General features: G+C 33.3%; 1 protein-coding gene across 3 annotated transcripts; it reads left to right on the forward strand.

The window, feature by feature from the left end:
* The first annotated feature begins 1416 nt into the window (after nucleotides 1-1416).
* Nucleotides 1417-26815, forward strand: LOC105331975 (ATP-binding cassette sub-family B member 6). 3 transcript variants are annotated; one of them, XM_034454492.2, is made up of 20 exons: nucleotides 1421-1688; nucleotides 3702-4212; nucleotides 4445-4574; nucleotides 5087-5276; nucleotides 9361-9492; nucleotides 11954-12056; nucleotides 12400-12489; nucleotides 13097-13218; nucleotides 16029-16138; nucleotides 16732-16797; nucleotides 17347-17561; nucleotides 19103-19166; nucleotides 19642-19727; nucleotides 20162-20219; nucleotides 20839-20943; nucleotides 21188-21362; nucleotides 21946-22058; nucleotides 22905-23068; nucleotides 23765-23915; nucleotides 24049-26815. In XM_034454492.2, the coding sequence occupies exons 2-19, from the start codon at nucleotides 3719-3721 to the stop codon at nucleotides 23904-23906; spliced, it is 2559 nt and encodes an 852-aa protein (XP_034310383.2). In that variant the 5' UTR covers nucleotides 1421-1688; nucleotides 3702-3718; the 3' UTR covers nucleotides 23907-23915; nucleotides 24049-26815. The 3 variants fall into 3 exon arrangements, with proteins under 3 accessions (XP_034310384.2, XP_034310383.2, XP_034310382.2); XM_034454493.2 differs by lacking the exon at nucleotides 24049-26815 and having other exon boundaries at nucleotides 1417-1561; nucleotides 23765-23949; XM_034454491.2 differs by lacking the exon at nucleotides 24049-26815 and having other exon boundaries at nucleotides 23765-23949.
* The last annotated feature ends 38 nt before the right edge of the window (nucleotides 26816-26853 follow it).

Genomic DNA, 26853 nt, shown 5'->3' on the forward strand with positions numbered 1-26853 from the left:
ATACTACTGAATATAACAAAGTTCTTCATTGACCAAAGGAGCATTGTGGTTCATATGGGTACATAAACAGTACAAAGCAAAAAAGGCGGAATAAAGGTACATGTATAGCAAATGAGCTAACTATATTTATAAAGAATATAATAATTAACATTATTATACATGTCTTAATTGACAGAATATATTATTATGTAATTAATAATTATATCATGATGGCATTAACATATCGTATAATAAAAGGTGTGCAATTTGCAGGAACGTACATGTATGTACATGTTTTTGAAACAACATCCAATAAATCTTGACCAAAATAATATATATATATATATATATATATATATATATATATATATATATATATATATATATATATATATATATATATATATATATATATATATATATATATATAAATCAATAAGTTATGAAGATCCTAGTCCCGGGGGGGGTGGGGCGTATATCTATGACTTCAATTACAATATCACTGTTTATTTCCTTGCGTTCTCTCCAATTTTTTAGAACCCACCCCCCCCCCCCCCCCAAAAAAAAGGGGGGGGGGGGGCTTCGTGATAACTAAGTCAATTTCCTTTATTGCCTGACGTCATGACGTCAGGTATATCTAAGATTTAAAAATAACAGTTGAAATTGACACCCCGAGAAAACCATTATCATTTAATATTTATTCGTTTGATGAGATATCAGCGCTTCTGATTGGTCGCGCATTGATGAAGTTTTCCGGTCAATTTTTTCTTTGATACGTCGATCAATAGAAAAATTATTATCTTCATTTCTTAAGTCAACCGACGCGAAGCGTGTCAATTTCAACTGTTACCCTCCCAAACAGGCACTATTTATATACTGTTATCCTCCCAAACAGGCACTATTTATTTTGTTATACTGAATGTCTTAATTTTAAAGAAAATTTTACTGCTTTTATATAGGAATAACGTGAATTCTACAGCGAACCGTACGCGCATAATTTTCGCGCATGTAACATTTTTTAATGTTTCCCGTTGCTAAGTGCGTTGCTAACGCTGAGGGTAATAGAAAATATTATTAACTGCGTCTTAACCAACCAGATTTCAGTATTTAACATGAAAGTAATAACAGGCATGATTGGACATTGTTGTTATACAATAACAGGTATGAAAGGACTTTGTTGTTAAACAATTAAACAGGCATGATTGGACATTGTTGTTATACAATTAACAAGGCTTCGCGTCAGTTGACAATGGTTTTCTCGGGGTGTCAATTTCAACTGTTACCCTCCCAAACAGGCACTATTTATATAATGTTACACCGACAATCGCAACTTCTCGGGCCTTTTCAGCAGGCTCGGAAAAACTGCGGAAAGGCCCGATATGTTGCGCCGATTCAGAACACGGAACACGGGAGGTAACTGTTTATGCACTTTCGTGACCCAGATAAAAACGTATGAAAGACCCGAATACAAATTAACATGTGCGAAAATGAAAATAGCAATCTCATGTCGACCTATGTTTATTAATCGAGAGGCGTTTGCAAGGACTAAACATATTCCAGTGTAATACAAAAAAGTCGTTGGGTAAATGAAGATAGTTTTTGCCGAATGAGGATTCATTTCCAAGCACGATATTTAGCAATTGAGATTTAAAGTATATGCTTAAAAAACACCACCATTACAGCAGTGTATAATTCAGGACATTGTTTTGGTATGTTCCTTAGCGGGTTTTTTTTATATTGAAATACCGAAAATGATTCAAATAGGAAACTGATTCATAAATACTTAAGTTAGATATGTTGGAGTACAAGATTTATTCATATTGTCTGAAGGGTTTGCTATGTTTTTCTCATTGAGCACTGTATTATAGATCGATCAGTACGTCAGTGTTGTTATATCACTGTTATTGACTGACTGCAATGCCTGTTATTGTATAACAACAATGTCCATGCAATCATGCCTGTTAATTGTATAACAACAATGTCCAATCATGCCTGTTTATATAATTGTTTAACAACAAAGTCCTTTCATACCTGTTATTGTATAACAACAATGTCCAATCATGCCTGTTATTGTATAACAACAATGTCCAATCATGCCTGTTATTGTATAACAACAAAGTTCAATCATGCCTGTTATATTGTTTAACAACAAAGTCCAATCCTAGATCAGAGCTTCCTGCAAAGCCTTTTATTGTATAACAACAATGTCCAATCCTAGATCAGTGCTTCCTAGAGTAAATTTATGAACTACGGTGTTGCTGCAGATCTTCACAACCTAAAAGTATAAATTATCCCACATCTTGCTAGAATTATCCAGCCTATCTTATAGGAATGTGACGGTCAGACCGGTTTGAATACCGGCGCCAGATAGCTCAATTCTAGAGCACCTGATGAGATATTCAGTGGTCCCGCTGGGTTAAATCCTGGTCTGGTCTGTCATTATTTCTCTTACCCATTACAAGTACATGCTTATGTAGCTCAGTTCATAGCTTCATGTATATAGCTGCAGGTCTGTAGCTTGCAGTCTGAAAATATTTGGATTGACCTGGGAACTACAGTTCCTTAAGATGTTATGTGATACCTGTAGATATTAACATGGATAAAAGTACACAAAAATGAAAATACTGTTCACTGTTTTAGAATTTTCAAATTTCAAAATATTTGACCAAAAAATGAATAAGTTAAAAATTTTTGGAAAGGTAAAAATTAAAAAGGCCCAAGAGGGATTCGAACTCATGACTTACAGATTTGTAGTGAACACTGTAGCCCAATTTTGTGTTACGCTGTTAGCTAACAATATAGAGGTGTCCCATACCACCCTTATTATGTGTTATATCTATATACATTGTTGAAATATAAGGCGCACAAAAACATGTGCTATGATTTTTCTTACACATGTTACAAATGCTGTGGTAATAATCAGTACTATTATATTTCTCAGACAATTTAACCCTCATATCGTAGCTAAACTTGCCTCAGACATTCTTTTTAATAAAAACTTACTAATTGACGTTTGAAAATGAAGTATGTAAATGGAGATGGAGAGTCACCATTTTTTACAATTGTAAGCAAATTACACTGCTTCTTTTTAAGGGGGTGGTACCGGTGGTAATTATTAAAAATATCAGAAGCAAATAAATTGATGATATGAATTTAATGGTAAATTGTGTAAAGAATTTAATGGTACTGATTATTTCCACAGAATTTCAAACTTGGAGCCATAAACCTGCAGCTTTTCACAGCTATAGATCAAAATGCCTGGAATTAGCATTGAAAACTGCTTAATAGCTGTATTTTCATTAGCAACAGTTTTTTTTATGTGATCATAAAATGAATCAATTATTTAGAAAATGTACTATAGCAGTGTTTCATAGCTATAGATCAAAATGCCTGGAATTAGCATTGAAAACTGCTTAATAGCTGTATTTTCATTAGCAACAGTTTTTTTATGTGATCATAAAATGAATCAATTGTTTAGAAAAGGTACACAGCCTATAAAGGAATGGGGCACATCTATTTCATAAAGTGATTGATGTTATTTTTTTGTAATTAATGATAGAATTGATCCAAGCTATCATATTTCATTCATTATTTTCAAAATTACCTACATTAACTAATATGGTTTACAGCTGCTCATGCATCTTTTTCCAACAACACAGATATCTGACTATTGTTCCTTAAATTGCTCCTGAATCTTTAATAATCATGATCTTTTATTTCAGACTAATCTAAGATCAGAATGAAATATTGCAAAGACTTGAATTTCACTGAGATATGGGTTGAAAAGGGCTTGAATCCCTGCTTCATTGACACAGTCACAGCGGGAGTGATCTTCCTACAGATCCTGATATGTGGCTGCGTTCAGTGTTCCCTCTACAAAAAGTACGCCACGAAGCTGCCAGAGAAAAACCTACCTGGATCATGCGGTTTCTCGATTCAGGTGATACTGGCCTTTGTCTTGATGCTGGAGGCGGTGATTCATGTGATTCTATCTGACACGTCAATACGTGACCAGACCGTGGCAGGGTATCAAGTGTTCGCTGCGCTGGCGATGTTGTATTGCTGGATAGCGTCGGTCAGACTGATGTTCTACGAGAGGAGACAGATGCTGCCCTCCATCCCAACCAGGGGCCATGGACTCGTTTTGCTCCTGTTTTGGAGTCTGGTTTTTGTCAAGGAGAACCTCCCCTTTATATCTTGGTGGAGTTCCAGTTACTGGTGGAAACTGGAAGGGTTAGTTTGAAATTATCTCATGGTATTTTCTGAACAGTTTGAAATTTCAAAGACAAAAAGCCATTAAAGTTTGTTCAGCCACTTTTAGTAGAGAATACCTAGTAAATATGCTACTGCTTGCTATAAGTATACATGTTTGTATTGATTCAGCTAAGGGATATGCACATCTTAAGTTTTAGAAAGTTCAGTTTAAATTCAAACAGCAGAATGTTAATTCAGAACTAATTTTTAGATATTCAGACCACATTGAGTTTGGATTATGGATTGTGCGATACAGCTGTTCTTTGCTGCTGTTAATCATGGGATTCTGGGGACCAGGTCTGAACAAAAACCTGTACCACCTACTGACAGATGTAGAGAGTGTAAGTAAAGAGCAAATACTGATAGATCTGTGTAGAAAGTGTAAGTATTATAGCAATTAACTACTGACAGATGTAGAGAGTGTAAGTAAACAGCAATTACAGACAGATGTAAAAATTGTACTAAGTTTATATAGATGCTATAGAAGCTTTCATCAAATCATATCAACACTGTATTTATTAATACTTGGGTTAAAATTTGTCATGGATTTAAATTTGTTGATTTATACTGCCAATGATAATAACGAAATTAAATCCCCAACAAATATATTTGCTCCTACAGTATTGAAAATGTATGAATACAGAATCTATTGACAAATGTAGAGAGTGTATAAAGTAAGAAAGAGTTAGGAAAGAGAACCTACTGACAGACAAGTGTAGAGAGACAAGAACCATAGTCATCATAGGAAAGGTAACACAGCTAGGATTTGCCACTTAATTTACAGTCAGCATCTTCACAGGGTATTCAGATCCAGAACAGTGAACTGAACTTCTGCCATTTGTTTAACGAATAGGGAACTTCCACGGGGAGAGATCAACCTGAGTCGACCTGGAAGAACGTCATCGGGAAGCTAAAGATCATGATTCCCTACGTGTGGCCCAAGGGAAGCTACTGGAGACAGGCACTGGTGCTGGTGTGCCTCCTAATACTGGGGGCGGGGCGCGGGATCAATGTACTGGTCCCCCTCTACAGCAAATACATCAGTGGGTACTAGTTTATCTCATTGTTTTAATCATTAATTATTATTAATGATTTATTTGAGGGATCAATACACTGGTACCAGTTTATCTCATTGTTTTAGTCATCAATGATTCATTGATTTTATTCGGGGGATCAACAGAATGGTCCCCCTGTAAATCAGTGGGGGCCAGTTTATCTAAATGTTTCAGTCATCATGCATTTACTGTAGATTCCTAATTAAACGTGAGGAATTAATCTCAGCGTAAAATTGCGAGAAGCATCGTTCGCGAATTTAATCTTAACATTATTTTCTGAGAGTTGAAAACTATAAGAAATAAGGAGAAAAGTTCCACTTTGGCGATTTTTTATTCTCGCGACTTGATACAAACCAAGGTGATCGCAGAATTAAGTACTAGCGTAATATAAGGAATTTAGAGTATTCCTCTTTTCTATACTAACAGGATAGGCAAGTCTTGCCGAAATCACATGGTACATGATTTCATAGGTCATTTTTAACTCATATATCTATGATGTTACCTGATATATTGATATACGTGTATAACCTTTAAAAAACTATCTTGAAATTATTCTAGAATTGTTATTTGTACTTTAACCCTGAACTGATCATAATTACGACAGAGTTCTCAAAACCCCAAGACCCGTTTTTGCTCCATTTCAGTGATTAAGTAAAATTTGATGTTTATTTTCTTTATATCTAAATTAATTCACTACATATGATTAAAAATGTATGAAAAAGCTATCCTTTTTAACAAGTGGCAAGGAAATAAAAAATCCAATAAAAAACAACATATTTTACTGTGATTAAACAGAGTTTTAAAAACTTGTCAAGGCTCGCGTGATAGTTTGGAAAGTAAACATGGCGAATGTAAAAGTTGGTTATCCCATTAGTATATACGTCCCTGTTCTACCATACTGTAAAGTTAACTGTCTACAAAGATACAAAAGTTGACCCAAAAGTAATGTCACACAATGTATTGCATCTGAATCTAAATTAATGAGTTGGGCATGCTGCAGCTATTTATACCTCGATCATGCACTATGAAATGGGTTAATTTCAGAAGAAGTGATCATTTTGCATTAAAATTTTCATATTTAAATTAAAAAAACATGACATAAAATTACAAAGTACGAATTCTAATCACTTTAATCACTTTAATTTTCAGGATTAAATTGTGGCTGTGACATTCTTCTTGGATTAACCTTTGAATTTACATATACCATAACACAAGTAGAATTTTTGGCTAGGTAGCATGGATGTAGGCCTAATTGATCTGTAGCGATCTAGTCTTTTTGTACATTCATGCAGACAGCACATATTTGATAAATTGCAAAGGCTGCTAATGAAAAATGGTTCATGATATATATGCAAGCTAAATATAAAATTTTTGGAGTATTTAATCATGCTTTGATCTTGTCCAGAATGTGTTATTATACCCCTGCAAACAAAGTTTGAGGGGATATATAGGAATCACCTTGTCCGTCAGTCCGTCCTTCCGTCTGTCTGTCCGTCTGTCTATGCAATCATGTCCGGTCCATCTCTTTTGTAGACTTATGGAGAAACATTGGAAGTTCTTACTTCACACAAAGATTGCTTATGACCTAAGGGTGTGTCATGACCTTGTCCCAAAGTCATTCTGACAAGGTCAAGGTCACTGGCAGAAAAAGTGCAAAATTCGTGTCCGGCCCATATCTTTCTTATGGAGAAACATTGGAAGTTCTTACTTCACACAAAGATTGCTTATGACCTAAGGGTGTGTCATGACCTTGACCCAAGGTCATTCTGGCAGGGTCAAGGTCACTGGCAGAAAAAATGCAAAATTCGTGTCCGGTCCATATCTTTCTTATGGAGAAACATTGGAAGTTCTTACTTCACACAAAGATTGCTTATGACCTAAAGGTGTGTCATGACCTTGTCCCAAGGTCATTCAGGCAAGGTCAAGGTCACTGGCAGAAAAAGTGCAAAATTCGTGTCCGGTCCATATCTTCCCTATTGAGAAGCATTGAATGTTCTTACTTCACACAAATATTGCCTATGACCAAAGGGTGTGTCATGACCTTGACCCAAGGTCAATTGAGGAAGTTCAAGGTCATTGTTTCAAAAATGCTAAATTCTGTCTGTGGCATATCTTGTATTAATGGAAATATTAGAAGCTAAATTTTGACACAAAGCTTGCTCTTCTCAGGCCACATAAAATTATTTTTAGATTCTCATCCCCATCTCTCTGAAATTGGCCTGCCCCGGTGAAATTTTTTTTTGGGAAAAAAAATGTGTGGAAAAAATTTTTCGAAGAAAATCGGGCTCAGTATACCAATTATTCAAAATGTTTAAATATTAAATGGCTGCATGACATGTGGATTTCGTTTGATTTGAGTCATGGTTGTTAACGGAAGGATGCAAATTTCTTCATGCATTAACGGTTAACTTAAAATAAAATTGAATTAAAGAATAGAAATTGGTTTGTTTACTCCTATTAGCATTAACAGTTTTAAAAAATAGAGCAGTTGTTATTTATAGAAAATGGACAGTGAAATAGATTCATCCAATATTTTCTATAATAGGAAAAATACACGCGTTGTGATTTTTGTCTTAGCGGGGGTATCAATTGTGAGCTCGCTCACAGTACCTCTAGTTTTGATAGGTGTGGGCCGAAGACTCATTAAATCAATCATGCTGCATGAATTTGCATGATAGCTTCAAAATTTGCAGTTTATTTGATGTGCTTTTTATTGGACACATTTTATTTGGAGCTTTCTCCTCGAACTTTTTTCACCAATTACTACAGGTGCATAGAGTATGTCTTCTGTAATTTGCACATTTTTTTTTTTCGGTTTTGTTGAATAGAATGTAAAATAAATCAAATATTTTACTACCAGCCATTTAGTACTAATACCCAGTGTATAAAACTTTAATGTGATGTTTAAGATGAAAATTGTAAGAGATTAAGTACAAACCATTTACACATGTATATTTTGTTTTAATTTTCCGACTTTCATTCATAATTTATTACTTGCAGGCTATTCAAATTATTAAGAAAATGTCTTTATAATTAAGTCATTTCGATTCAATTCTAGATAGAAAGCAATGATTTTAAAATAAATTTATCTTTGCATGGGTATCTAAAATATGTACACTGTTTAAAATCTAAGTGCAAATCATTTAAGGCATTTGATAGCCAGTGATTTTCAAACAGTTCATGAAATGATGTTATTAGTTGTTTGTTATGTAAGAATTTTGATTGTGAAACCTTCTGATGCAGGACGCAATCATTATTTTAAATGTGGCTCCATAATTTTTATTGTTCAACCCTCTAAAAGAATGAAGTTTTGATCTTTTTTTCCAGACACCCCATCCCAAACATATGGTGTATAGATGAATAAATCATTCACAATAATGAATCTCCAAATGAAAGTTTTTCAACATTTTAAGAACCAATGAACATTTAAAAGCAGTTATACCACAAATGATTAGAAAAGATGAAGAAAAAAAAAAATGTGATTTTCATAATTTCTCATCTGTTTTTTCAGATCATGGATGCATATATTAATTTCAGTTCATGCTTATATGCATAACAATTGTGCATGCATGATTATTTGAAATATTTTACATTTAAATTGACTTGATTATCAAACAGGCACTACCATTTTATTGATCTGTTTTTCAGAGGCAATTCACATCAAAAGTACGAGATAGTGATATGATATTATTAAAGATATTGATACACATACCAACTTCCTGTTACATGTACATGTATTTCCAAGTGTTTTTTTTTTTTTTTATTCATGAATTGTTGTATCAAAATTTAAACTTGCAATGCTAATTGGTATTTAGAATAATCATAATTATGGAAAAAAAGTCATCTGTTAATGATAATTGTGGAAAAACAAAAATCCGAGATTTTGTACACGTTGCAGGTTTCCATAAATGGAATATGAGTACTTCTTCATATTCCATTTATGGAAACCTGCAACGTGTACAAAATCTCGGATTTTTGTTTTAAAGAAAATCAATATTGATTAGTATGAATTGTATTTTTACTTTTCAAATAAAAATATCAAACCACTTAAATTCCCTTGATTTTCTTTCAGTAAACAGTTTGACGGATCAGCCAAACAAAGTTGGGGATGACCTTGCCGAGTTGAAGGTCACAGGGCCAGAATTCCGCTACGACTTCATTCTTATCTATTGCTTGCTCATTTTCCTGAAGGGTGGGGGAACAGGTATGGCGGTCAAGGATTGTAATATTTATTATAGATTTATATGTACACAGCTTGCTCAATGTAATCACAATTTAAGGAGGAAAATGTATGGGAAATTACTCTTCAGTTTGACAATGTTAAAAGAAAAATATCATGAATAAAGTAATTCATTCATACACCCATAACATTTGTCTCAATAAAAGTACATTAGATCACACCAATTTAATAATAATTTCTTGCACGTCATATTTAAGCAAACTATACAAATAAGACGATTTGAATTACCCGTATCCAGAAAATCCGATTCTAATTTCTGTTCTATTTCTGCTCAATTTTTCGTATTTTAATTTGTTTTTATTCGTAAATCAGAAAAAAGGTAGAAAAATGTAGTTGCTTGAATTTAATAGCGAGCGCAGCTCGCCGGCGCACAGCGCCGGCGCGAAGTGAGCTCTACCGGCAAGGCGTGTGTGAATAGAAAATTCGGACTAGTTGCACATTCATTCAACGGATTTTTTTGGCGTCAGTAAATCGGACCAGTAATGCATCGTTTTAATCGTCCCAGTAGTTCCCTGTAATCATGGCAATTTTTATCACTTCACACTCTCACGAGAATCAGCAAGACAAATTAGACAGTAAAAACAATAACGATGTAAGCGACATAAAGTCAATGTTACCTCTAAAGTTCACCTCAGTACACTTTCAATCAAAAATAATCGTGTGACGTCACAAACGTTTACACATTGATCCGATATATTTTTTCGGAGTCAGTAAATTTTGACCCACAATTCATAGTACCAATGGTTTCCAACCTTACGTTCCAACATCACGTTCTCCCGAGAATCAAAGTAAAACCTTTGAAAAGCTTATAAGATGTGTAATTTTAAGAACATCATGCTTTTTAAGTAAATAAAACAGCATACTTCGCATACTTTTATTTCTCAGGGGAGTTTTAAAGAGTAAGACAACACTTAACCAACGTCAGCTTTGACGTCACAATAAGCACTGATAAGGGGAAATTACTCTAATTGAAGTTATTGTAAATCTGCTGAAATGACCAAAATCCTCTCAAAATCTTGCAAAGGCTCAGATAAAGAACAGCTGACGAATAAGGACATTTCTTCAGATACAGGAAACAGTTGTAAATTGCACTAATTTGGATGAATGCTCACAAATATTTTATTCACTATAATTACGGTAATTTCCTGAAACGTACGTTATACGTAGCAGCGCCTTTTTTTAAAGGGGGTGGGTGGGTGGATGGCAGCCTCATCCAAAAAGAAAAATAAATCATGAAAATTCTAATCCTTCAGCCCTTTAGCAGTTCAATGGTTTCTTTACTTTCACTTCCATTTATTACATGCGGGGGGGGGGGGGGGGGGAACACCTTTTTCTTTTAACATGAAAAGCAAATATTTTTAAGCGTAAATTAAAAATAAAATTAAACATTAATTATTTTTTTTTAAGTGGAGGGGCAAATCCATGGTAAGTCGATTTTCTATGTATAAATTGACAAAAATGAAAAAAAATTTAGCATGGGGGGGGGGGGGGGCTCTATGATGAGTCAAGTTTTATATTTAAGTTTAAGAAAAAATGTCTACTGCAGTGCAATGAATATTTATATATTAAAATCTTAATTACTCAACAACATTGTATCTGAGATTAAACTATTGTTCTACATATAAATAAATAAATTATAACAAATCTTATAAACTATGAATAATGAAAATTTACTGAAAAATAGGTATGTTTTATTTTTTGGCATTCAAATTTCACGTTGTTAATTTTATTTTATTAATTTATTATAATTCATTGTTTGATCACATGCTGTGCTCGCCCCAACGGTCGCACCGTAAAACATATTATAGCTGCCCTAAAATTTCGCCTACAAAAAATTGTAACTTTGATACTAATTGCTTAATACCCTTTTGAACTTTTTTTTCCATATCAGATATATATGTCTGACAAACAAGAAATTAAATAGGTGTGGCCTTATTTTACTGTTATAACTTCCTTTAAAACATTGATATGAATTATTACATGTACATGTATGCTTGAGTGTACATACATATGGTAAAGTTATACAAACATGTTGTATAACACTAGATGCTCTTCAAATTATTTGTTACAAGGTTTTAGTTGGCCTTATGGTTTATACGTGGTCAGTAAATTCCATATGGGGTAAGCGCTAACTAATAATATCTTACCGACTGCCTTTGTATATATGGCAAAATAATGAATAATAACAATGAAAAGTTAGGTTTTATAAGTTTTAATTTGGGTAAAAAACATGACGTAATAATACTCTTAGAATGATGTCATAGTGCTCAATGGGAGTAATATTTTGTACTGACTGTGAGTGGAATATACATGTACATGGTCTCCAAGTGACTGCTGTTAGCCAATAATTTTCTTAAAAAGTAACAGGAGATAACTAAGATATTATTTGTTACTTGGTATTTAGTCAATTTTTCAATCTTTTCAGGAACTACTGGATTTTTGAATAATGCCCGGTCGTTTCTATGGATACCAGTACAGCAGTATACAACAAGAAGAATCCAAGTTCGCCTCTTTAGCCATTTACATGGGTATGTTATTGTTAATATTTTGATAAAGACTTATAGTTTCCTATAATTATGAATAATTATGATATACTCAAGAAGCAAATATTTTTGTTTGGTCAAAATTTTGTTGTTTTTAAGCGAAATAAGATTTCATTGGTATTTAATTTTGTCATATCGTAATCTCTTTGTATTGATTTCATTAATGCTTGGATTAAACATTCGTCATGGGTTTAATTTCCTTGATTTATACTGCCAATGAAAATAACGAAATTAAATCCTGAACAAAATTTCTGCTTCTACAGGAGTTTCCTATATGAATATGGTGTATCCACTCTTTTTATTGTTTGTGAAACCTTTTCCACCTTAGATTGTCATTAAGATGGCATCTGCAAAGGAAAACAGGGGAGGTCTTAAGAGTAATGGACAGAGGAACAAACAGCATTAACAGTCTTCTAAGGTAATTACAGCTGACGAGTCAGCAATCTGTGTAATTAATGCACACAGGAATCAGCCATTTATGCAGGTAAATCATACAGTCACTGTGATAATGCATTGATCATGCATTTATAGTTAAAGGGAAATTTACATGTCTAATTGTTATAAGTGTGAATAATTAATGTTCAAATTTCACAGATTTATGAAACCCGAAAAATGTAGTAAACTTTTGACCGGTATAAAAAATGCCCATTGTACCGCAAGACCAATCATATATTCTGTAAACCAACTCTTATTCGCGTGCGAGAAATTTCCGCGAGGTTTGTTAGAGCCTTGCGTCGCGAATATTTTCTTGGTTTTTATAACAACATGGGTCTAGATAATGCTTGGTCGCGAAAATAAGTCTTAGTTAACCAGTTTATTGTGAAATAAAGTCGTCGCGAATAAAAGTTGGTTTACAGTACATTGTAGGTTCAGGATTAGACAAGGCACTTAGACCTGCATGAACAGTCTAATTACAATTAAAAGAAAAACTGTCACTTGATTTAGATAAAAAAAATGATCATGTATTGAATTATTTTTTAAAGAAATATAAATTGTTAACACTGATATTCTTCCTTATTTTTCAGCTACGTGGTGTTCCAGATTTTACCAACCATCATTGACATCATCATCGCCATTGTGTACTTTGTGACCGCATTCAACTACATCTTTGGTCTGGTCGTCTTTCTGTGCATGGTGCTCTATCTAGGTCAGTCGAAAGATATCTAGTTCGCTAGGTCAGATGGGAATTAAAAAAATAAAATTTATGTAATTAGCTATGTAAAACTGTAGTACTTAATTCTGCAATCCCGCTGTTTTGTATTTAATCGCAAGAATATAAAACACAGAACTTTTTTACTTATTTCTTATTGTTCTCAACTCTCAAAAAATAATGGGGAGATTTTAAAATCCGCGAAGAGTGTTTCTCACAATTTTACGCGGATATGAATAAGTATGTTGTGTTTGTATTCTGTTAAGGGTATTCCATTCATCAGGTATATATACGCTGATGACAAATCATTCAGCTTTTAATTCTTACGCAGGTATGATAAGGCAACCCTCAGTGATCGATTGAGTTAAAATTCCTCTGATCGATATGACGTCACAATAAGCAGCATGATGTCATATTTTAATCAGAAATATGTCAATTTTAACTTTATCTCTGGTTTAAATCATAAAAACTTTGGGCACGTAAAATGTCACTAGAAACTCTTCTAACTAAATATATCTTTGGTTTTTCTTTATTATGTATAGTTATCATTGATAACGTCACAAGCATGTTTAATAGAGAAGATCAATGTCGGGAGACAAATCATCGGAATGCAGTGTAAACAATGCTGAATTAAGACTTTTTTAATAGACTTTTTTAATACAGATACTCAAGATTAAGATGAATATTAGAATGTTATGATATACTCAGGATAATACAGGCATGAATATTTTGTTTTATCAGCTAGTGTTATAAGGTAAGCAGATAGACATTTATATGGCTTGACCGGCCTTTCCTCTGTCAATGTGTACAAAAAAGGCAAAACGCTACCCCGAATATTATAAAAGTTCAATTTGGCAAATATCAAAAGTACATGACCTAAAATACTTGAAAAGTGCTGCTAGAATCCTGTGCTTTGTTGTTGTTAATAAAAAATACATAGTATTTTCAATGAAATTGAAGAAGTTGAGGGGGTTTCCAATAAATAATGACAATATTTATTTTATGCGATTAACGATAGGATTCTAGCAGTAATACTAATGAACATGAACTAATTGCCCATCGACTTATTGTATTATACATATAAATGAACTGCGGGGTAGTGCTACACTTTTTTATTTTTTGTTAAGGTAAAGAAAGTGATCTATTTTTAACTGTTATGTGATACTATGGCACACCAGCTTCAAAGATCGACTCACAATGATCAAAGCAAGCGCTTATCGATTGTCGCTTGGATTATTGTAAACGTAAAATCTCGATAGTTTTAACAGATCGGAACAGTTTGTCTTTCTCAAATGTAAATGTATGTACCAGCACATGTAATAAACAGCAATGTTAAAAAGTTCACCGGGGTATGAAGTGATCAAATCTTTGGGCTTCACATGATTTGATCATGTGACCAACAAATTTCATATCTCGGTGAACTTTTTTTAAAATTGCTGTTTATTTCTTAAATGAACAAGCATCTGCTGAACTTTAAACCATTAACTACATAAATTCCTACGAGGTGCATAGTGATGTTAAATTTCCAAGGATGCAAATCACATTGTAACAGTATAAGCAGGGCCTGCATGGCGGAGATTGACATTGGTTTTCGAGGGGTGTCAATTTCACTGTTGCCCTCCCAAACAGGCACTATTAATTTTATTATACTGAATATCTTAGTTTAAAAGAAAACTTAAAAAAGTGACTTCTTTAGGAATGACTTGAATTCTACGACAAACTGTATGCGCATGATTTACGGGCATGTAGCAATTCGCTGTGTTACCCATTGCCAAGTGTGTTGCTAACGCTGAGGGTAATAGAACAGATTATAAACTGCCTCTTAACCAATCAGATTCCACTATTTAACATGAACATATAATAACATGCTTTATATCATTTACTGGATACTTTGCAATCATTTTGTGCTCAGCTATGAAAAATTTGATTCTTGATCCTTATTAAAACAAAATGCATTAATAGCTCTATAAATGATTACATTATTTTCGCTGGCTTTCTTAACCAGTAGTAAATTATGCTTATTTTATGAAGCATCGCCCTGTTTGAAAAATAGTTTAATGAACTTTGATCCTCAGCAATGTTTGATAACTCTACATTATCCGGATTTTTTTTATTCGTACCATAAAGCCTTTTATATGGACAAATTTAATATGTCTTAAAGTGTTAATAATACACAAATTCATTCAATGAACTGCTTGGCTTAGTGGCTCCACGGAGACCTACCACCTAGAGGTAAAAGGGTTTGAGACACCGATGCACTGGTACATGTATAACCGTTTTTTTCTTCCAAATTTGATCTTAACTTACATGTATATATGTTACTATTCCATTATGTTAATCGTGGCCAAAATTGCAATAACTTCATAAAATGCATGGATACCATAAAAAAATTTCTTCTTACTGTATTTCAGTTATAAAGTTTGAAGGATAAATAACATTTTTATGATAAAAAAAAACTTTCGAATCAGGCTAAGGATTGGAGAATCTTAATGCTGCCACAATGACATCTTCGCTAGCCAAGGGTTTCTAATCGGCATCACTCTTCACAAACCCTTGGCACATCATGCTATCAAAAGTCGGAATTTTTTTCCTGGATTTTGATTGGGGTTTACTGAAACTGTTCAAGCAATAAAAAAAAATGCAAAACATATCTGATTTAATCAACAATGTTTTTTTTCGTGCTGTTAATTCACTAGTGTCTCTAACAACTGAGTTATCTGGCCATGGTATTTGAACTGCTGTCTGATCATCATAATAAATTAGCTGTATACCTGTAATTATTTTACTCATGTACTTATTTTTCCCAGCTGTCACCATCTGGGTCACTGAATGGAGAACAAAATACAGGCGAGAGATGAACAAGTTCGACAATGAGAAGAATACCAAGGCAGTGGACTCTCTTCTTAACTTTGAAACAGTAAGCAAGGAATTGACAACAGTAATTCCTTATTTTAGTACTTCATTCAACGATTCAACTGTTTTCCATCAAATCGCTAGAACATTAAATCTCGATTGCGGAATTTCTATCATGATAGTTTCATGTAGTTTACATAATATGTCCGAAAAATAAATGTGAGATTTTAAGAATTGCAAGATGTGCTTTTCACAATTTTACACAGATATTAATTCCTCTCATTTAATTAGGATATGTAATCAACAAATGATTATACTTTATACAGGGTTATTATTGCCCCCTGTTATTTTCAACCTTCTACACTTACAAACTGTTTCGCCCAGACACAGATGTTTAAAGAGAGATAATTTGAGACATTGGAATTCGCTCAGTCTGAAACTTTGCCAGCTGACAACAGAGATGAAAGGGGCGAAAATAAAACGAGAGCAAATATTTCCCTGTACACAGTACATTGTTTCCATTTGAAGCCTCTCAACAAACAAAGATTATAGCGCATTGACTGAACTTGCCATGTATTTAACTGAATGATAGGTATTGTTTATGTAGCATTTAGGATAACGTATTTGAAATACAATAATCACCTGATTTTTATGTAGGTAAAATATTACGGTGCATCGGAATTTGAAACCAACAGATTTGATTTGGCCATCAAGGACTATCAGGTAGGTTGACCTACATTTGACTGCAATGTATTTCCATCGTTTATTTAATTTATTTAATTAAATTTTTCTCATAGTTACTAATCTGATTTCTGTTTAGAATGAAAACGTTTCATAACCAGATATACATAATATAAGCAGGTGTTTTGGGCTATGCAATATGAATTCTAGCCCTGAGGCTGTAAAATCTATAATAACAAGCTCACTTTTGATGTCAGTCTCACTTCTCCACCAAATATTTTCCTTTTATAAGATTGAGATTGAGACCAAAGTTAATTTATTATGTATTGTAAAAGTGGTAATTTCCGGGGGGGGATTTACACTTGTTACAATAAGCTGAACACCGCATAAAATACCATGGCGCTTATGGTAAAAAATCAAATTTTTCGAGTGGTGAATCAGGCTTCCAAGTATTTAATACCCACGCGTATTGTTTGACTATAGAAAACGCGTACTAAACCACCAGCATAAATAACCACTTTTACAGTATTGTAAGTTTTATAACCCCAAACCTGGACCATTTTATGTTTTACTGAACTATGCTTTCTTCAGATTGCAGAAATGAAGTCCAGTGCCTCTTTGAACATGCTGAACTCCCTCCAGAACGTGGTGATCACCTTGGGAACCATCGCTGGCTCGCTGCTGTGCGCCTACGCAGTGGTTCACTCCATCAGCGACCTCCACCTGACGGTTGGGGACTACGTGCTGTTTGGGACGTACCTCAGTCAGCTTTACGGACCACTCAACTGGCTCGGGACATATTACAGGTATTGTGGTTTCATTAATATTCAAGCGTATCAATTTTCTTGGATAACATGAAAATCACAGTTTCAAGGATACGTAAATTTGTGGCCAATGACCCTATCAATACAAACTGTTAATAGAAATTGCACTTTTAAAGTTAATGAACATTTAATTTTGCGGATAAACATAGCAACGAAATCCACGAATATTGGTATTTAAGGAATATTGATGAAACCACCCATAATACTCAGTACCGTTTACCTAAATTCTTACATTTGGTAATTTTGATCTTCTTTTTTTCTGACAAATTGCATAATCCACATAGAACTACATGTATTTGAAAAAGAGCTTGGACTTTAGGTAGTTTGTCAAACTGCATTGTGACGTCGGCCTGTCTATTTCATTACTGCTCACCTCAGCCATGGCTCTATGAAACCAACACGATTTGGCTGGCTTTTGAGCTAAAACTATGCTATCTATGTATATTTCACTTGAAACCAGCATCATTTTTAATTTGGTTTGATGCAAGAAATAGATAGCACCTCCTACCGAATGTCCAAGGTCTTGTTAAAATGGTTCTAATTTTGGCCGATTAAGATTAATACAAATGTATGAAAACACATTTGTTGGGATGTAAATTTGAACTTTAGGATAACCCTCGAATTCCACAAACATTTGTCTCATAAATGTAAATTATTATAACAGTAACTTGATCCATAGGGTCGAGTCACATCAAGTTGCCATGTGCGGATTATCAGATCAAACAAGATGTAGAGTGTCGAGTTTGATATTATGATCCGTGCCTGGCAAGGAGACGATCCGGCTCTATGGTTCAAGTTACTGTTATTATGATAAATTTAATATATACCCTTGTATATTTAAAAGTTTTAATTATTATATAAAACTATCTTTTTAAAATCAATTGTATGAATCCGAATCAGAAACCCACAATGTGGAACCCGGCAAATCAGATCCTATTCTGTAAAACTGACAGAATCAAGTTAGAATGGAAAATTAATGTGTATATAATAATATGAGTTATTTGTTTGACTGCACAATCTGTGCATATTTCTTTCAGAACCAGTGTCAAGTTTAACTTGTTTTGATGCATGAAAAAGATAATTACATGTACATCCTACCAAAAGTCCAAGGTCTTGTTAAAATGTTCTATATAGCTAGCAATAAGCATTCTGTGGATAGGCTTTGGTAATAGAGATAATTCTGGAACTAAATTTGCCCAAAATATATGATGAAACTATTTTTTTGTGGACGGTGGTAATATAAATAACATTTGAAATCAATTTTTATACTTATATAATTTTATCCATTTTATTTTATGGAACAGCTCAATTACAAAATTCACGAAAATTGGTTTTCTAAAGAAAATTGATAAATAATGTTCTTCATCAAAATTTTATATAATTGGTTGTAAACCTTGAACACGTTAAGCAGGATTCAATATTGTACACAGAAATATACTCAGTCATGCAGTATTGAAAAAAAATTTTGACAAACATAATTTATATAACTTTTTCTTGTAATTAAGACAATTTATGTCTTTCAGAATGATACAGCAGTCGTTCATTGATATGGAAAACATGTTTGAGTTGTTGGATGAAAGTCATGAGGTAACTAACTGTATTACAGCGGGGAATCTGATTTAATGATATGGAAAACAGGTTAAAATATGAAATAATGTAGTCAAGATATCCTTTTTACATTTCATTGAGTTTTTAATTCTGAGATTCTAATTATTTGTATCACCATATTGCGAGAATTTAAAATCACGAGTGCCAAACTTTTGTTGCAATTTAAAACATAGTTAACAGTTGTCAAAAAAAAATAAAACTAGCAAGGAATACTTCTCCTGATTTTTAAATTCCTGGTGCTAATTAAATAATTTACAAAATTGGATTAAAGTCTTAATTTAAGTGGATGTAAACTAGCAGAAGTTCAGGGTTTTTTAATTTTCTTTTTTTTTTTTAGTTCTTCCTATTTGAAAGATTGTGTTTGAATGTGTTTCATATAAATAAATCATTAAATTAATAATATTAAATATTATTATATAGAAGAAATGATGAATTTTTTTCTGTCCTACCATAGATAAAAGACATTCCAGATGCAAGGAGAATAGCAGTCAGCACTGGTAAAATAGAATTTAGAAACGTCAACTTTCACTATGAAGAAAGGTAAAAATCAAATAGAATTACTCTTAGTCTGTTAATAAATGAATGTTCGATACATTAAATAAAGAGAGAGAGAGAGAGAGAGAGAGAGAGAGAGAGAGAGAGAGAGAGAGAGAGAGCAACTTTCATAGAACTCTTTAATGATTTTATCTAAATTAATAATTATGTGTTCCTATAATCTATTTGGAATTATTTTGAAAAAAAAGTTTGAAAATTTTATGTTACAAAAGTACTACATGTTTAGTACATTTATTACATTTTAAATTAATAGAGTATGAACTCTAGATCTATAGCCACTCGGTAAAATATTGATACATATATATACCAAAGTGTAGTTAGAATTGCAAATAAATCTTCATTGTGATGATGATGATGATGATTTTGATGAAGTCATTTCTTAATAAATACTGAGTGGTCATACATGTATCTTTTTACAGTAAGAAGATTCTAAAAAACATCTCCTTTGTGGTTCCACCAGGACAAACATTTGCCTTGGTATAGTATATATACTGTAAAAACAATGAAAAGTATACAGCTAGTATACACAATCCCGTATCATACAGTATATACAATACTGTGTACAGTGTTATTTTTAGCCCTATGTAATTTTGGCCGTTCCACACATATAATTTTGGCCGTTCCACACATGTAATTTTGGCCTTTCCACACATGTAAATTTGGCCGTTCCACACATGTAATTTTGGCCTTTCCACACATGTAATTTTGGCCGTTCCACACATGTAATTTTGGCCACACACGGAAACAGTTTTTCCCGAATTGAGATACACTCAGACACAGAGAGATAATTTAAGACATTGAAATTAGCCCAGTCTACAATTTAACCAGTGACAACGTGGGCAAAAGGGGCGAAAATAAAACAGGGGCAAATATTTCCCTGTATACAGCAGATGTATGCTATATTATAACAGTAGCTGTACTAAATAAATACATTTTTTCTTTTCATTGTTTTACATTTATTTTAAACAAAATCCAATGCTTTTATTCTATTTATAAAATATGAAAGTTTTAAAGTTTTTTTTTAAAATAACCTTTTTGTCATTGCTCTTGCTCTCTCTCTCTCTCTCTCTCTTGCAAAGACTTTTCTCTATTTTAGGTGGGTCACTCGGGCAGTGGTAAAAGTACCATCATTCGACTCCTGTTCCGATTCTATGACGTCGTCTCTGGCCAGATACTCATTGACGGACAGGACATCTCTCTGGTAGGAATGGAATCAATTCACTCTCCATTATAATTTCTGTTTACTGTCATGCAAAACTCTAAGCAGCAAAAGCATAGTGCAGTTTCCAGTGATGCTCCAAAACTCTATTTTCCTATACATGTACTTCCAGAATGAATCATATAATTTGCTTTTTGATTAAATGCCTATCTGTAAAACAATTAAATTATGAAAAATAATTTCATGCAGTCTGTTTATACATCATGTAAAATTATATGTTTCCTAGGTGCAACAAGAATCTCTACGACAACAAATTGGTGTCGTGCCCCAAGATACTGTGTTGTTTAATGCTAACATCCTCTACAATATTCGCTACGGTAACGTTGATGCGACAGACAAGCAAGTGGAGGAGGCAGCAGACAATGCCGACATCCACGAGAGAATCTTATCCTTCCCTGACGGTAAAAACAAGCTGAAGTTTCTGACTCCGTCGTCACCAACTTTTCTCAAGTCAATACTCAGCCTCAAACCAGGCCCCAGGGCCATAAAACTTAGACGAGCATACTTTTGATCATCTTCGCTAGCCAAGGGTTTACGATCCGCTTCTCTCCTCTACAACTTGTAGAAGAGAGAAGCGGATCGTAAACCATTGGCTAGCGAAGATGACTTTTGATCTAAGTCTCACATTTACAAAAGGAACCTATAGTGGAAAAGTGAGCTCGTCTAAGATTTATGGCCCCGGGGCCAAAGGTTTGACCTTAAGTTTAGCATAGGATTTGAGTTGAGGAATGAGTTGAAGGATTTGAAAATTTTGGTGACAATGGAGCCATATTTTTTTCCTGTTTAAGGTGCATTGATTTTTTAATAAGGGAGATAACTCTCTATGAGATCAATGATTGTTTTTCAAATGAGAGTTACTATTAGATTTTGTTTGACAGCTAACATAAGTCCAAATCACAAAACGTTTCACAAATTACTTGCTGGCTTACTTTCAGAATTTGAAAATTGGATTTAAATTACTTGCTTATTGATTTGCTTCTGTAGGTTATAACACAGTAGTGGGGGAGAGAGGGCTGAAGCTTAGTGGGGGAGAGAAACAGAGGGTGGCTATCGCCAGGACCATTCTGAAGAACCCCCAGATTGTCTTGCTGGACGAGGTAAGAATATATCCTTTTGTTATTTTTCAGTAGTACTGTGAAATCATAAAAATTTGTGGGGGCCAATTTTCGTTGATTGCTTAAATTTTACAGGTTCAAGGGGACGTAATTTCGTGTATTGTATTACACATACAAAGGGAGATATGACTTTTTTAAATCTAATTTATATATTCATGGAGGATGTTAATTTGAGGATGAGAGGTACCCATGAATTCCAAGAAAATTGAGCCACCACGAAATCTGATGATTCCACAGTATATTCTCACTCTATAACTAAATATTGACCGATCAATATTTTTTCAATATTTACCAGCTAGGAATAAAATCTAGAGACTGTTCCCACTATTTCAAGTAATCGCTTCTGGTTTGTTGATTTGTATACACTGATGTAAATAAATCTTTGTGCCTTCAAAACGAAATGACGTCATAAAAGGCAATCAGTCAAGGCAAGTAAACAACAGACACGCAGTGCAACAGTTTGCTATCATGACGAATATAAGGATTTGCGAATTATTGTGATTAAGTAAAATCAGGTAGAACATCAATAGCTTAATTCCTATAAGCTTTGCGCAAAATCACTTTTGTGAATTATATGTTAAGCTTAGATAATTGCCGCAATCTGTTTTCAAATCCTTTCTTGATTTTCAAATTAGTTTGTTTCTTCATATAACAAAACAAATGTGGACTGTGTTTTTCGGACATACTTTGTACGGTATGTGTTGAAAATAAATCAATGTCAGTTTAATAAAGTCATGGTCATGTACATGTAAATTCAATTGTGTCAAAATTTAAAAAAAAATTAATTTTCCAAAAAAATTTCTACAGTGTAAATGTTATTCACATTAGGCGACGTCTGCACTGGACACAAAAACGGAGAGGAATATCCAGACTTCCCTGGAGCGGGTGTGTGAGAACAGGACCACCATTATAGTGGCGCACCGCCTGTCTACCATCATACACGCCCACCAAATCCTGGTGATGAAGGAGGGCGAAGTCGTGGAGAGGGGCACGTAAGTATGGTGGGGATGGGGGAGAGAGAGAAAGAGAGAGAGAGAGAGAGGAGAGAGAGAGAGATGTATCACTAAACATATAAAGGAGGGGAAAAGTCAGAAAGAGGTGGATGTAAGTAGGGGAAAAAAAGAAAAAGAGAGCAATAATGAGTCTGATTTTATGAGCATATAATTTCTTGTAAAACATGTTTAAAATTTTTCTAAATAATTTAAATAATATTGCACATTTACTTGCAGAAATTTTAATTTTGATTGTTTTTATTTTTATCCCAAAGTTTATTCCTACAAGAGAAATTTTAGAAAATAGCCATTGCAAATAGAATCATGTACAGAAATAAAAAAAGATTCATGCCTGTACAAACCATACATGTAGCTTTATGATGGTGATTGCAGACTATAATTTGTAAATTATTCAATTCATAGAATGAACAGCCAAGCACAGTAAAACACAGTTATAGCGAACATGCTTATAATGAATTGACGCTTACAGCGAAGTGATTTTCATTCCACAAGACTTTATAACATGTTGTAAACTTGACGGATATAACGAATTACGCTTATAACGAAGCAAAATCGCCCGTCCCTGGCGCTTCGTTATAACTGTGTTTTACTGTATAAGGGTAAATAAAAACATCTACAGAGTATATATAGTTTATATAGTTAATGGAGTATTAATCTTATGTGTGTACCTTTCAGACATGATGAGTTGCTTCAATTGAATGGTTTCTATGCTGACATGTGGCATCAACAACTGACCAAGAAAGAGGAAGGAACTGACGATAAAAACGGCGTTCTGAACTCAGGAAGCATTAATGGCCAAGATGGCGATGCGACATGATTATATCTTGTACATATATAATATATAATCGTTATTGAAAATGCATGGGTGTTGTTTTATTAAAGTTCTTTAAAAGGGATGTAAACCTTAAAAAAAGACGACTTAATACATGTGAGAAATATTAGTATATTTATATTTACAGCATTGAACAGACCCATATATTACAGTCAGGATCAGAGCTAACCTAAAAGAAAGTAAACCCCAACTACACCCTGGGTTTACTCTGGGTATACTAGAGTGGACTCAGAGTCCAAAGCGGATGCTACATGTGTATTTGTAATATACAAGGGCATGTATTGCAGGCAACAAGATGGTGAGAGAGAAAATGGGTCAGCTTCACACTTCAGTGCGTAAAGTAAACCCCAAACACAAACCTTGACTTAACCCAAGTAAACCCAGAGTGGACACAAATTTTAAAAAAGCTGACCCAGAGTTAACTCTAAGTTAACCCCCGAAAGTAAATCTGGGGTTTAGTTGGGGTCTGCTCTGGTGTTAGATTTAAGTTGGGTCTGATTGGTATTGTATGTATACAGATATGTCAATGTTTATGAAGAGGCATGATTGTGTTATTTTTATCTTCATTGCTGGCTGAAGTAGTATGTCTTCTACAGTAAAGGAGTTGGTATACAATTTATAAATGCATTTTATTTTCCATTATTTTTTTTTTATATCAAATATCCTAGATCTGAAATACATTTCTCTGTAACATATGATTTTAGTCAGTGAAGAATTCAAATGATTTTTTTTTCTATAAAAAGTTTTCTTTGTAATCTTGAATTGCGATCAGATTTCCTTGTGGGATCATTTGGTACATATATGTTATATGTTTCCTTTTCCCCATCCCAGGGTAGAGATGATCACCATTAATTTCAATATGACTATTGAGTTCCTTTTTCTTAATTCTTACTTGTCTATATTTTGATGTGATTTTTTTTTTAATTCATATTTATTTATCCTCCCATGACCCAAAGATCAGGATATACAAATCATGTAGTCAATTTGTTGTCAGTCAGTTGTTGTATATTGTAAAACTTTGAACTTCCCATCAACTTACTTTTGTAGTACATGTATATATTGTTTCAACTTGCACATGTTGTATAATTATCTTGGTTTATAGGGAGGAATGTAATAATTAAAGGCCAAATTTTAGCATAATAATTATTGTAAACTATTAAATAAATTTAAAAATATTCATTTCTAGTCCTGAACTTGCCATTTGATGGTTATACATGTACATGTACCTACAAGATTTCTGTAAAAAAAACATTTATACACACGACTGTATATTCAGTACCATGCGCAGATCTAGAGGGTGGTCCAGACCCACTCCCCTGCAGAATTCAACTTTCTTTAAATTATACCAAAAATATGCCTCGGACCGCCCCTCGCAACCTCAAATAGTTGGAAAATTTTCTGGATCTGCGCACGAGTATGTACCGGGTATATACTTTTTGTTTCTCAATTTATTTACAACTGCACTCAAACTCTCTGGATTAAGTGAATACTAAATTCCATCAGATATTTGTTGTATAATTATCCAAAGAAATCTGATTAAACAAAGTTTAACTCGGCTTTCGTATACTCTTAGCTTTTCAATATGCATGGTTATGGTGGGGTTATACTTTTATTAATTTTTCTTAATCTCCAGTGATTCTTTTAATATTCATTTGGAGAAAGCTGTCACAGGGATTTTTAGTTTGCATTTTCCTTAAAAGTGCTACATGTATATACATGTTATTTGATACTTTTTTTGATTTTATTTGGTAGGCCTATACATTTTGTGTTTTTGTCTCTGAGTCAAGACTGTAGAGTGGTTTAAAGGCAAGTAATTACATGTATATTTTACAATCGGATGTGGTTGCTTTTATATCTCTACATGTACATGGACCATATTTAAAAAATAAAATCATGAATACATGCATTGAACTAAGAAATTCTTAAAAGTACTTATAAGCTAGCTAGTATATCTATTTAATAATCACCATAATAGCCACTCATAATTTGTCAAAACTTTACTCAATGTGTACCAGTATGTGAAAAAACATCCCTATTGTGTTTTTTTTTATTTCAACATTCAGTATTGTACATGCCCAACCAATACAGTGATAACTGCATGAATTAATTTCACATGAAAAGCTTCATTGCTACATTTCAGTGGGCGCCTGTGAAGTGCGAAACGAAATCGAAACGAAATCGAACGAAACGAAACGAAACCAATCGAAACCAAACCAAACCAAACCAAACGACACGAAACCAAAAATCGAAACGAAACTGAATTTAAACAAAACTAATATCAATTTTGACTACATAAAAGTGAAAATAAATTCATTGAAATAAATTTTTGAACCATAAATATAACTACATGTATGTTTCAGATTGCCGCTGTAAATTTTTGAGCCGATTATCCGAAATTTGCAAAAATTATATAATTATGTTAATTACTGATGTACATTCCTATACTTTTTAATGTTTCTAATTTGTTTCATTAAATGATATTCAGACGTTTAGAGAGAGAGTTTCGATTTCGTTTTGCACTTTAGAGGCGCCCCATTTCAGTTACATCAATGCGGTTCATGCATGTATTTACTTGACATATGTGAACATAAAATAAAAACAGAACAAGGAAAAAAAATTTTTGCTTAAAAAAAAAGCATTTTTCTAACTGTAAATCTTTAATTACATGTACCACTACATCGTTGTAAACAGTTGTGTATCAAATAAATATTAGTGGATGTATATCAGCATTTACAAATCAGAGAGGAAATGTGTCAGTCTCTCAAATTTTTTTCATTAAAATTAATGAAATACAGTAACCATAAAAAAAAACCAAGGGGCAATATTTTAAAGCATACATTATTTGCAAAATATTTTGAAAATTTTTCAAACAAGCTTAATCTTTGACATGATTTGATTTTTTTGCTGATGGGATGTTTATTTTCATTATATA

Source organism: Magallana gigas, chromosome 10 (assembly GCF_963853765.1).
Source record: "Magallana gigas chromosome 10, xbMagGiga1.1, whole genome shotgun sequence".
NCBI lineage: Eukaryota > Metazoa > Mollusca > Bivalvia > Ostreida > Ostreidae > Magallana > Magallana gigas.